The following is a 14,053-nucleotide window of genomic DNA, read 5'->3' as shown; positions in this document are numbered from 1 at the left end:
TTTTCATTTAAGCAAAGATCTTAGTTTGTGCACTTTTCCCGGATTAAACTTTTCGCCAAATAAACTTGCGCTTTGTACCATGTAGGTTGGTCACGGATATCCCTTCAACGGCTCGGGCAACTTCGGGTAAGATGAAAAATCATATATCTTGTCCTACAAATTAAAGAATTCCTTTTTGTTTTTAGTGTTTTTAGTAGACTGTCTCAATTATTTGTTCACCTATGTTTGCCTGTTTTTTTTTTTTTCTGTTTTTTTAAGAGAGAATGAAGATGAAGATTTTTATACAGAGAGAATGGAGGATAACTCTATAATTTTTATTTCTTAATCTCCTTGATTAATTAAAATGTCAAGTACAAGGACATATTTATACATACAAAGAAATTCTTTAAGAGACACATACAAAGAGACTTTTTAAGAGACATTTCTCTTGATATCGGGTAGGATAGTGATTATCTTGCGGGCTGAGAGGATGAGAAAATTGAGAAGAAGACAATAATAGAAACCGCCGTCCTTCAGTTTTTCCTGAAAAAAGGAAATATTATTTAATAATCGAAAATAATTCTTTAAAAATAGACATTTATATAGACCTCAACGCTAAGATACAAAGAAAGAAAAGAAATCACCTTTTACTACAAAAGAAAGAAAAAAAAATTAACTTATAAACTCCAATTCCTAACTTGTAAAAAAATGAAAAAGATTCTAATGTAAAGGAAAAATTTATTAACAGACTTATAATCCTAGAAATTGTAAATGGACTTAGAATTTAAAAAATATTTTTAAAAAATTGAAATTACCACAATACCCCAATGATAAAAAAACTCAAAAATTATCAAAAAATAAAAATTACTAAAAATAATAATAAAATTCTTTGGATCCTCCTGCATTAGTCACCCCGGGTTGAAAGAACACATCCTTGAGTTTAAAGTAGTGTCAGGTGGTAGCCCACAAGGAAGATCATTTGACACTAAATTGGCAAAATCTACTAGCAGTTATTTAACTTGGGAACCTTAGCCGATCTTTCGATGTGCACAACATTGTGGACACTGTTCTTGTCCATCTTTGTGTCGATCAAGTACTTCTCCACCAGCTCCATGCACTTCGTGAATGGGTCCATGTTAAACTCCTCAAATCAAGCTCGAGTGATCGTGGGGTAGAAGCCGATGAACTGCCCCATGAACAATGACAGTTCTTGTAGGAATCAATAGATGATGAGGGAGATGGAGGTGAATGGGTAGATGTTGACAATGAGATATACAACTCTATGGAGAATCTGAATCATAATCCATATATAGTAGATGATGAAGTGTCCAATTTTACAGGCCAAGATTTCCTATAACGCTTTGTCTAAAAACTTTAAAGTGCTTCAACTGGAATACCAGCCTCAAATATGGATAGTTGTGCCTTTAAAACAACTGCTTAAGTGTCAGGAACCCACTATAGCATAGGAACAATATGTTGGGGAGCCCGACGTGAGTGCGTGCTAAAACACATTTCGTAAATATGTGCAACGAAAATTAAAAATAATAATAAATCTAATTTATTACAGCACACATATCATATGTATACAAGGATACATCTCATGAAAGCATGATCTTAATATAAAATTTTACGAAAATAACTTTACTCTAGGTATACCTAACGAATGATACAAAGTAGAAAAGACATCAACCAAGCGACACTCTTGAAGCCTCGTCTCTATCTGTATCCACACCGAGTGATCGTTAAGATGACTTTACAAAGCCACGAGTCTTGTCTTCATCTTTGGTACTAGCCAATGATCATAGATAACGTTATCTGAGAGAAGGACCTAATCTCGATTCATGTCCGATGGCTGATTAAGCACTAGTTGATTTCACAAAGCAAGTTATCTAGACGATCGAAGGTTGGTTTGGTCATGATTGTACTAGAGAAGAAAGAAGAGAAAGAGAGAGAGAGGGAGGAGAGAGAGAAGAGGATGCTTAGGAGATGGTTTCTAGGTTTTTAGTTTCATTGTGATATGGATTAATGCTCCTGGTACATGTTCACTTCCTTACTTTCCATATTTATGATCATGTTAGGATTCTAACCTACTCACCAGTAATCTACAATAGTCCAACATCATTACATGTAGGGATTCTAACCTAATTATCGGTAAGCTATAATAATTCTAACACAATTTAGTAAAGGAGTAACTTTAGAAAGTCTAGTTAATTAAAGAGATACTCTTTGTCACTAAGGGCTCTCCGGTCATATAATTGCTAGAGTTATCTCACCTCTAAAATTAAAGGCCACACGTAGTATTTACACTATTCTCATTCAATGTTATTAAGTAAAAGCATAGAAGTCTAGTTAAAGAGATACACGGTTATTCCTTGGCCATACCATCGTTATATTACATAAGTCACTTCCTAACATTAAATTAGTGTAAATCTATTAAGCTCTTAGTTAGCTAATTCTTTGAGATTACTATAAAAGCATTGGTATACGGTCCTCCTCGTATACAATATATTAACATATATACGTGCACTCGCTCTGAACCAAGCAACATACGTAGGGAACCTCACATTTTGCGTCTATATTATGCTCGTGATTCTGCACGTTGTACCTTATGGTGTCCTATCAGCTGATCTTTCCATGTGTATGTGGAATTTTATGCTTTGCTCACACCATCCCACAAGACCATGAAGGCGCTATCCTCGTCCACTTCTTCACCGTGCAGTCAGTCACGTGAAGATTTCCTGTGCCTAAGCCTGTGGTGGGACTTCATATGCTTCAGACTGTCCGACTTCCTTTATTCGATCGATATATACTCATGGCTCGATTAGACCATAACATTTTGTTAGACCTAGACGGTTAGACCGTAAGGTCAGTCGATACCAATTAAAGGATCGAAAAGAATTTAGATATCTCATAGTATGATAGTCCACTCCACTGTGCATTTTGCTTCTCTTGGCGATAACACGTACCCATAGGATATATATTTTCTTATAAACTCATGATCTTTCTCATGTGTTTGTGGGACTATGTTTGCAACCTTGCAATCCCAATAATAAATACTTCATTGAACAGGAAAATGGCATATACATAGTCCATATATTAATCAAAATATTAAAACTACTCCCTACATCCTAGAAAGGGGAGGATCTACTCCATTACAAGATAATACAACCAATAGATGAAGAAAGTGATAGAATATGTCCGATGCGTTGTGTACTAAAATACGTTTCGTAAACATACGCAGTGGAAAACAAAATAATAATAATTTCTAAATTATTACATCACACGCATCACACACATTCAAGGATATAACATACCAAATATGATTACATAATTAAATTTTTACGGAAAGTAAATTTACGATAGGTGTACCTTACGAATGACCTATAATGAGAAGAGCATCAACCGTAGTGATGTTGTCAAACCTCGCCTCTATTCGTATCTATGCTGAGCTCCTCAATACAACTCCCTGAGTGCAAGCCTCTCCTTCGGAAGTTACTAGCAACGAGTGAAGAAGAGGGATCAAGAGGAAGAGAAAGAGAAGCACACAAGGGAGAGTTTTCTCCCTTGTGGTGGTCACGATAACAAGGAGAAAGGCTTCCCCTTGTTAGCGGCGGCAAAGAGAGAAGGGAGAGGGAGAGGAGAAAAGAAATTGGTTTAAGCTTTTCCAAAAACCTTACAAGCCAATTAATGATCTCATGTGTATAACCTTCTCTCAACCATATCAATATATAGCCCTCATTAATGAGTTGGATTAGAAAGCCCAAATTTAACTCATTATCCCTTAATCAAAAATTAGCCCATTAACCCCTTGGTTTGGTTCATTACTAAACCAAGTTAGTTCATGACTAATTCATGATTAAACCAAATATGGTCCAACTCTTCCATAAGAGATGTTGCCCATCCGCACTTCCATTGCGACAAATATTTTCATATTTGTCTTATGTATGGTCCAACCAAACATTTATCTCTTGATCTAGGAATCTTATTCTTTAACTTATTTTATGTCTTTGAGAGACTCGTTAGTACGTGTGACCCAATAGGTTCCCAGTTTATCTTAACCGTCCATAGTTAACTACTTAATTATAAAATGATCATAAGTGACACCTAGTAGTACATCATGATCTCCAATTAGCCAAAAAATCATAGTTGATTTTAAAATTAATTCTAAACCCTTCAACAACTATAGTGAGTCATGCCTCGTTCCTTTCACTCATCTTATATCCACTTGGTTCAGGGCATAGTCTATGTGTCTTGTCCCCACTAGGCTTACTACGTCACACCTAGTCCAAGTAAAACTTCCTCATTCTGCAGATTCAAATTGCTCATACATATATACAAGAGTCTCGCACTCTTAACATGTAATGCTTTGGCCAAAGACTTTGAGTGATAATCCTAACGAGTGGCCATAGGGTATACGTCTCCTCACAAGGAGCGATGAATCCTCTGTGGACTATCCAAATACTTTTGGGCACTTCAACTTATACTCAATCATCTCGGGTCCACACCTTAATGAGATACTTACTTAAGATGTCAAAATATAAGTCTCCATGAGCAAGATGACTTGTATATCTCAAGTCGAAAGAAATTTGCACTCGTGCTGCAGTAAGAACTTCACAGATATATCTATATATATGTAGAGAATCATATGAAGTTTTACAGCAAGTTACTCCAATGAACTAATTACCATAACCAACATCCACGTTTAACTCTCTGCATCCCAATGTCTCCGGCCAGTGAGAAAACAGTTGCTTAGTGGAACTAAGTAGTATAACCCGTGCTAATCTTACATAATTGATAATATCCAAATGCATCAATTCAATGACTAGGAAAATTTTAATATATTTATAATTGCATATGTAGAGATAATCACGAGTTGTGATCCAATCATAAATTCTCTCATGCTATGAATTATATTACAGATATTCAGTAAATGAGTTTAAGATAATCAAACATATAATATGCACTCAAATAGTGAAACCATACTTATCAAATAAAGAGAAAAAATTGTAAGGTGATTGCCTTAGAACATCTCTCAAATTCTAACAGAAAGTAGCAAACTACGACTCAATATATGGAAATAAAGAGAAGAGAGTGCTTATCTTTGAACCCTGATGTCTTTAGAGGTGTTCCCTTGCTCCGAAGTTTGGCAAATCATGAAGAAGAAGAGCTCTAGAGTTTTTCCCTAAGAGGAAAACCCTTCCTCAAGGAGAGAGGTGAAATCCCAAATCAAAGATGAGTGAAAAAGGAAAAAAAAATCCTCTTTTATAGCAAGGGGCATGCCCCCTCGTTATCTCTGCCACACGACCATGCCTCATGACATGGCCGTGGCGTGTGTGCCACGACCCAGGGTAGGCACGGTCATGCCTCAAGGCATGGCCTACCTGTGGGGTTCTCTAAAAGATGAGGCACGATCATGCCTCATGGCAGGACCAATCCGTGGGAGATGCTGGGAAGAGAGGCACGACCGTGCCTCAAGGCACAACCTGCCCATGTGGACCTCTGAGGGTGGCTTTGGGGGAGGCACGATCGTCCCTCTGGGGCATGGTCAGGTTGCTGATTGCCTCTATGTTTGCTTCAATGCATGTCGTTGCTCTATTTTCGCTCTAATTTGTGTTCTATCAATAAAAACAAGCAAAGCACAGATCTCCAAATAAAAAGGAGTAGAAGTATGATTATATAATGAAATAGGATATAATAAATATATATTATATTCATGAAATGCAAGTAGATGTGCATCAAATAATACCTAAAAACATATATAATCTATGTACATCACCGGCCATGATGAAAGGAGATAAATGGTAGTAGCAATCATTGTTGTTCATGACGTTTCATCTTTGCTGTTGGTAGCACAACCGATGGCAAGAGATTTTGGAGGTTGGCAGGTGACCCTTGGTGGAAGGACAGCTAGCGACAAGCCCTTGCGGTGGCGCAAGGGCGGCGAGGATGACATTGTTCGTGAGGGACAGCAACTCCTCGTTGTTGTTCGTGTGCGTCCTAGAGGGAGTCCACGATTAGAGCACTCATGCTTTTGTTCCTTTTGGTCAGAAGAGAGTTGTTGGCTAGAGGGGCAGTGACCAGCGATAGTGACAAGGAGAAGAGGAGGATTTTGATTAAAACCTAATAATTAGGTTTTTGATCAATATATATATATATATATATATATCCCCTAACGAGTTAGAGGAGCAAGTCCAAAATCCGTATCCATTAACCCCCAACTCATACCATTAGCCTTAAGTTTGGTTCAAGACCAAACCAAGTTAGTTCAAAATCAAACCTCTTGGTTCAATAACTGACCTCTTTTAATTAAAACAAAATCAATTTATTTTATAATTAAATTAAAGAGGGTCCATTTCATCTTCAAAAGACGTGGCATATCTATTCTTCCATTATGATAAAATATCTTTCATATTTACCCTCTATCTGGTCCAATTAAACTCAGTTTCTCTCGATGTGAGAATTTGGTTTTCAAACTCGTTTTAAGTCTTTCGGATAAATTCGTAGTACGTGTGACCTAATAGATTCCAAGTTATCTTGGACATTTATAATTAACCATTAATTATGGATCGATCATTAGTGATCCCTAGTAGTACATCATGACCTATAATTGATCAAAAAATTAAATGGTTGATTCTAGAATCACTTTTGAACCTTTTAATAGCTATAGTGAGTCATGCATCATTCCTTTCATTTGTCTTATACCCACTTCACTTAGGATATGATTTATGTGTCAGTCTCCACTATGTTGACTACGTCATACTTACACCAAGTAATATTTCTCATCCTGTAGATTTAAATTACTTGTACATGTATCCAAGAACATAATACTCTTAACATGTGATGTTTTAGCTAAAGTGTCATGACCCGAAAACTTCATCCCTATATGAGAGATAACCTCCCTGCTTGGACAATATTCATCCTTGCATCAAATTCATAAATAATTCTCGAGAAGGGTACACCAAGCTATACAAAAATAAACATGCAATACTTTATTAAATCAAGAAATTCAAACATAGGATTCTACTATGCTCATGGCCTGACCAACAAACTAACCACATATGCATATAATGGAATGGAAAATACTAAAATAATCAAGTGCATAAACAACCCAAACTATGTAGTAAAAAATAAACTAGATGTACTATGTAGAAACCATCTCTATAACTATCGTTGAGTATCTCTGGACAACTATTCAATTTTATATATTGACCAAATCTTGAAAATTACCTCAAATCTAAGAATCTAGAGGTCAAAGGAAAAAAGAAAGTGAGCACAAAATGTAAAGTGGAGATAAGAAAGATGTGTACGAAAAGTAATGTCAAAGATGGCAAAACATCATTTACCATTTATCTTTTTCATGTCATTTATCTTTTTATTCCCTTCTTAATTTATTTTATCAGTTCTCCCTAAATTACTCATTTTACAACATTTCACACATTATTGTCTTATTTTATTCAACAACTCAATTCATTGTATTGAGTTTGTGAATAACCTATATTCCGCTTAATATGAACACAAACTTATATAAATCAAAATATTAAGGTGAGCAACTTACAACCCATTCGAGAAAGATCCACACATATGTGAGTGAATGATCTACAATCCACTCATAACAAATACACCATAAGTATGCATCTATACATACATAGATAGGGTGAACAACCCGTAAACCATCCAAATATAATATATCATATATACAAGGAGTGAATAACTTGTAATCCACCCAATATGAACTATATCATATGAATGCACATATACAAACACATACATAAGATGAACAATCCACAATCCACATAAAAATAGGATGAATGGCCTGCAATCCATCTTGTGAGGTGCCTCACATACAAATATATGGTGAATGACCAACAATTCATCCAGTGAGAAAAATCATTTCAAATTTGAGAAAAATCATTTCAAATTTTACCGAAGCCTATGAATATGCAAAAAGATTAAATAGTCTTCTTTAAAGCGTGGAACAAATGCTCTATATTAATAATGAAATATTTCATTATCGATTTGGTATAAATAACTACAACCTTCGCGAAGTATAAAATTGAAGTTCTATAGCACAAGGGTTACACTCATTTCTCTATATATTTAATTAAGAAGCTATGTAACTTCTTACGGGTGTGGAACCAAAACCCTCTCATATTATTCGAGTTTAGGTAACTTCTTCAAAACCATCATGTCTATTATTTATTCACTTAAAACTCCCATGAGAGTAGAGTTCTGTTTTTAGAAAGCTATCTTAAATTCTCCTATAATATCTCTAACTTTTCAGCATCCATTATAAATATCAATTTTTTTAATAGTTACGACAATTAGATAAACAACCAGAGTGTAAAGGGATAAGCAAACATAAAGGACAAAATAAACAATAGAGGTATATAGGAGCATGTTATTTACTTTTTTTCTCTAATAGATATAATGAGATTATTGTGTACTTAACATCGTAAGCCCTAAGACGACTTGCAACAGAAATCTTCATTTGGAATAAGGTTTATAATTTACTTCCTAATCAAGCTAAAGAAGGTATGATAATTTAATCAGAATCAAGATATCATGCTAGGTTGGTAGGTAATTCATACTAATTATTTCAACTTATCCCCATTCATAATTATCCTAATAAGGAGATTTAGCAAGATCTGCATGCTCTTTGGAAATGGATTATTATACGTTATAGGGAAAGAAAAAGTAACAAATCATGCACGAAGGTGATAAGGAATCAAGCAGGAAAACTCCACCTCAAACTGAAAGATCCTCGCTGTGGAGTACCAACAATGTACCAACCACGACACTAGCTCTCCATGATGAGTGGCGGCAGAGCAACGACATCGACGAGCCATGGAGTCGACAAGTGGTGAAGTAACAACATCGACGAGTGGCAGCAATGGCAACAACCACAACGACGACGGCGTGAGGGCGAGAAGACCACAACAAAAACCATGATGACAATGTTGTGGTTATTGCTTCCACTTTCTGTGGACTCATTGATATGTCTTCTCTATAAACTACATGTTCAAGAAAAATAATGAAAGGTAACCAGAATGCATACTTACTGAATTTTGCATAGAGGTGTTCTCTATGCAAAGTAGATCTAACCACGGTTCGGAATCGACGGTTCGACGGTTTGGACCCGTCAGTTCGACGGTTCCAGGCAGGTTGACCCTTAACCTTAATCGCCCAAGACAGTTACGGTTCACGATTCGATTCACGGTTCGCCACGGTTCACCACGGTTCAAAATTATTATGTTAAAAAAATTAAAAATTAAAAATTACAAATTATAAATTAAAATCTATTGTAAAAAGGGGCTTGCATTTATTTAAGTTGCCTACGTATCCCTTTAGGGTATAGGGGAATCAAAACCCACGTAGTTCTTTACATTTTTATCCTTTACATTGTCACTCATTCGTATTCATTCCTTCAATATCAAAATTTTCAACTTTGTCATCTGAAAGTTGCATTCCTTGGATTCTTTTCTTGTCTCTAGTCCAATCGTCGAGTAATGCTTGAGCTTCTAATGAGCCGGGAGATCAAGTTAATTGTCATTTATTTAATATGTTGTAGCTGCACTGAATGTTTACTCCACAGCAACAGCTGACATTGGATAAGTTAAAATTTTTTTGGCCATCACGGAGAGGGCGAGAAAGCTTTGAGTGTTCTATGACCACCACTTTAAGATATCAAAATTTTCACTATCTGCTTCATTAAAATCAGAAGAAATTGTAAAATAATTCTCAAGTTCATGCGTAGAACTTGAGGGTCCTCGTGGATGTTTCGTCCGTTCTTTTAATAAAAGTTGTGTTTTGTAAGTTTTAAATTACTACTAGTAGTTTGTTGTATTTTAGAAATATTAATTTGTGTTCCATATTTTACATAATATTGATTATTAATATCATATAAATAAATTCTAACATTATATATAATATTAACTAGATCAGGAGAAGAAAAATCTTTAATTAGAATTAAAGCGTCATAATATAAAGTTAACATTTCTTGTAAAATTTCTAATTTAAATCTAGGATCTAAAACAAATGTAATTAAATAAATTTTAGGAATAAAATAAAAATATTTTTCCCATTTAGTTTTCATAGTTAAGATGCAATGAGATAAAGATTCATTATTAATATGTTCATTTAAAACTAATACTATATTAGAAAAATTTTTCTAAAATTAATTGAGCGGTGGGATAATAAACACCGAAAAGTTATTTGGTTGCATCATAAAATAGTTTTAAAATTTTACAAATACTTCTACAAATTCTATTGTTGTGAAAATAGATATATATTAGTATTATTATTCAGTAAAAAAATGAACATAATATTTTTTTATATAATCTTATAATAATTGGTATATTTAATTCTAATATGTTGGTATTGTTTAGGTCTTATTTCATTAGTTTTACAAAACCTATCTCATTGTTTCATTATAGATGGATGTGATCATAAATAAAAAATTATAATTCTAATTAGTTTAATATATTTTTCTCAAAATTTTAACATATGTTGAACACATAAATTTAAAACGTGTCAAACACAATGAATATGAAAAAATAAATCACCAATAATAGGTTCACAAATAAATTTTAGATTATTTATACAAGTAGTATTGGAACTAGCATTATCTAATGATATTGAAAATATTTTATGAGGTTCCAAGAGTTATCGATCCATGGCAAGTCACACCCATATACGAATGTGTTTACCAATGATCACTCCAAATATTGGCATATAAAGAAACTTTATTATCTAATTTACTAAATTCATCAATTAAATTTTTTTCCTTATTTTACTAATTTTTTAATTGTATGAGTCGGTGTAGTCCTAGAAACACGATTAGCATATAGATTAAGAGATTCTTTATAAAAATCTTCAAATATGCATTTAGATCCAAAACTAAAAACGATGTTCTACATAAACAAATTTAGCTAATGATTCTCTTAATTTACTATCCGAATATAAAAATAAATCGGAATCAATACTACCACTAGTTGAAGAAAATATTGATAATTGTGTTTGAGAATGTCCGTAGACTTATTACACTGAAATCTCATGATTGTCATGTTCTAATGCAACAATTGCTATCAGTTGCATTGAGAAATCTTTTACTGAAAGGTCCATGCAATGCTCTATTTCTACTGTGTGCATTTTACAATGAATTATGTCAAAGAGTGTTAAGATAAACCATTTAGAACAACTCAAGGAGAATATTATTGAAACACTATACATGTTGGAAAGGTATTTTCCACCTACTTTTTTTATCATTTCAGTTCATTTGACAATTCATTTAGATAGAGAAGCTCGCTAGTGTAGACTAGTCCAATTCCATTGGATGTATCCATTTGAAAGGTAATAAATATTATACAATGAATTGGATTTGTTATCAACACTTCTTTCATCAAATTTATTTTGTTATTTAGATTTATGAAAATAATCAAAGGTTATTGAAGAATCGACAAGACCAGAGGGTTTCATAGCTGAGTGTTACCTTGCAGAACAAAGAATGCAATTTTGTCGGTTCGACGCGACGAATCGGGTTAATGGGCAACCAACCCATTGACTCAGTTACGGGCCCAGGCCGGGTCTGGGTCAGACCCGACCCAGGGTCGGGGCCAGACCCGACCTAGGGTCGGGGCCAGACCCGACCCAGGGTCGAGGCCAGACCCGACCCAGGGTTGGGCTAATTCAAAGTCTCTAACACTATACACAAATGTTCTTCATGTTTGTGCTTCAATTGTGAATAAACTAGAATGTCATCAATGAACATGATCATGAACCAATCTAAGTACTTCAAAAATACTCTGTTCATTAAGTCCAAAGGATATTAGTGAGTCTAAAAGGCATCACTAGAAACTCATAATGCCATAACATATTCTAAAAGTCATTTTCTGTATGTCTGATTCTTTTACTCTCAACTTACGAAGAACGGGGTCAAATTCACATGGAATGAATCTTGTGAAGCTAGTTTTCAAGAACTCAAATGAAGAGTAGTTAGTGCACCCATCCTTATCATTCCGTCAAGAGAAGATGAGTTTATGCTCTACATAGATGCATCAAACTAAGGGTTAAGTGCAGTGCTAATGCAACACGATCGAGTAGTGGCTTATGCCTCCCGACACTTGAAAAAATATGAGAAAACTATCCAGTACATGACTTAGAGCTAGCAGCCATTATATTTGTTCTGAAAATGTGAAGACATTATCTTTATGGTATCATATTTGAGAGTACACAAATTATAAAAGTCTAAAGTACACAAAAGGAATTAAATATACGTTAAAGGAGATAGATAGAATTCTTGAAGGATTTTGACTATAACATAAATTACCATCTAGGTAACGTAAATGTTGTAGCAAATGCATTGAGCCAGAAGTCTAGAGGAGTGTTAACTCATTTCAGGGTAGTAGTTATAGACTTAGTTCATCAATTTTCATAGTTAGATTTAACTGAGGTGGGTCAAACACAAAGTTGTATCTTATTCACTCTTACAGCACAATCTCTACTTGTTGAATATATCAAAGAGTGTCAGCTAGAAGATAAATATCTATAGTCAATTGGTACATAATTAGGACATGGTCCAAAATCAAATTTTTCTCTTAATGATGGAGTTCTATGGTTTCGTGATAGATTGTGTGTTTCAGAATCACACGGGGTTAAGGAAAATCTTTTACGAGAAGCCCATCTTTCTTGATTTGTAGTACATCTATGTTCGGCTAGAATGTACAGAAACATTAAGAAAAATTACTAGTGGTGAAATATGAAAAGAGATGTGATCGAGTTCGTGGCTGGTTGTTTATCCTATCAACAAATTAAAGCAGAGCATTAGAGACCTGCTGGACTTCTAAAAAAAAATTGTATCCCTAAAGGGAAACATCATGGATTTTGTTGTTAGGCTATCGAGATCCAAGAAGGGTTATGATGCAATTTAGGTAGTTGTCAGGACATTTCTTATCCACTCATGCACACATGCATTGAGTTGCTTAATTGAGCTTTATTGCTAAGAGATTGTGATATTACATGAAATTTTTTTGATCATCATATTCGATCGAGACCCTTGTTTCATGTCTAAATTTTGGCAAAGCTTACAGAAGGCCTTGGGTATTGAGTTACATTTTACTTATGCTTTCTATATCCCCAGACAGATGGTCAATTAGAGCGTACTATTTAAACCCTAGAGGATCTTTTGCGAGCTTGCATACTTGATTTTGGAGGTAGTTGGGAGGACCACTTGCACTTGGTGGAATTTGCCTATAATAATAGATTAATAGTTCTCATTCAATTATTCAAATGGCTCTTTTGAAGCATTATATGGTTGAGCATGTAGATCCCCTGTATTTTGGGATGAAGTAGGCGAACATCAATTACTTGATCAAAGCAAACAAAAGGATGCAGAGATGGTCAAGATGATTAGACAAAGATTGTTGGCCGCTCAAAGTCGCTAGAAAAGCTATGTAGATAAGAGATGCCAAGAGCTAGAGTTCTCTAAAGGGGATCACATATTCCTTCGTGTATCTCATATTAAAGGTGTTAAGGGAAAGTTAGCAGCTAGATTCATTGGGCTCCTTAAAATTCTTGAAGGGTGGACTCAGTGGCTTATAGGCTTACTCTGCCACCTTCACTAGCAAGAGTTCATAATATATTCCATGTTTCAATGTTGTGAAAATATGTTTAAGATCCATCTTATGTGCTAGAAAGTTTGTATCTTAGAGTACAAAGAGCACCAACTTCGAAAGAAGAGAGTGCGTTTAGTGAAGGTAGCATGGCAAAACCACTCTGATAAAGAGACTACTTGGGAGGGTGAGGAATGCATGTGAGCACGATTTCCTCACCTTTTTTCCTTCAGGTAAACTATTAAATTTAGAAGACCAAATTTCTTTTTAGGGGGTAGGATGTTATATATATAAGGAAAGGGTATAGTTGTTGATCCGGTGGTAAGGACGGGGGACCCTCATTGGCGGAAGGTCAACGACACGTGAAATCAAAGAGGATCATCGACCGGACTCGAAGAGACGACGCAACCTGACAACCCCGACAATCCACATGCCGAGGTGAAGAACCCAAGCTGCCGGTTCATGCT

At 34.9% G+C, this 14,053-nt stretch overlaps 1 protein-coding gene across 2 annotated transcripts in view; it reads left to right on the top strand.

Annotated features, from left to right (window-relative positions):
• Positions 1-14,053, top strand: part of LOC122020374 (protein HEADING DATE 3A-like) — a 51,342-nt gene that overhangs the window by 3,521 nt on the left and 33,768 nt on the right. For both annotated transcript variants that reach the window (XM_042578294.1, XM_042578286.1), the window contains exon 3: positions 86-126. In XM_042578294.1, the coding sequence (XP_042434228.1) occupies positions 86-126 (41 nt within the window). The remainder of the gene's footprint in view (positions 1-85; positions 127-14,053) is intronic.

The sequence above is a fragment of the Zingiber officinale genome, chromosome 1A, assembly GCF_018446385.1.
Source record: "Zingiber officinale cultivar Zhangliang chromosome 1A, Zo_v1.1, whole genome shotgun sequence".
Lineage (NCBI taxonomy): Eukaryota > Viridiplantae > Streptophyta > Magnoliopsida > Zingiberales > Zingiberaceae > Zingiber > Zingiber officinale.
The sequence above is the reverse complement of the archived record's forward strand: the minus strand, read 5'-3'. Positions and strand labels throughout refer to the sequence as shown.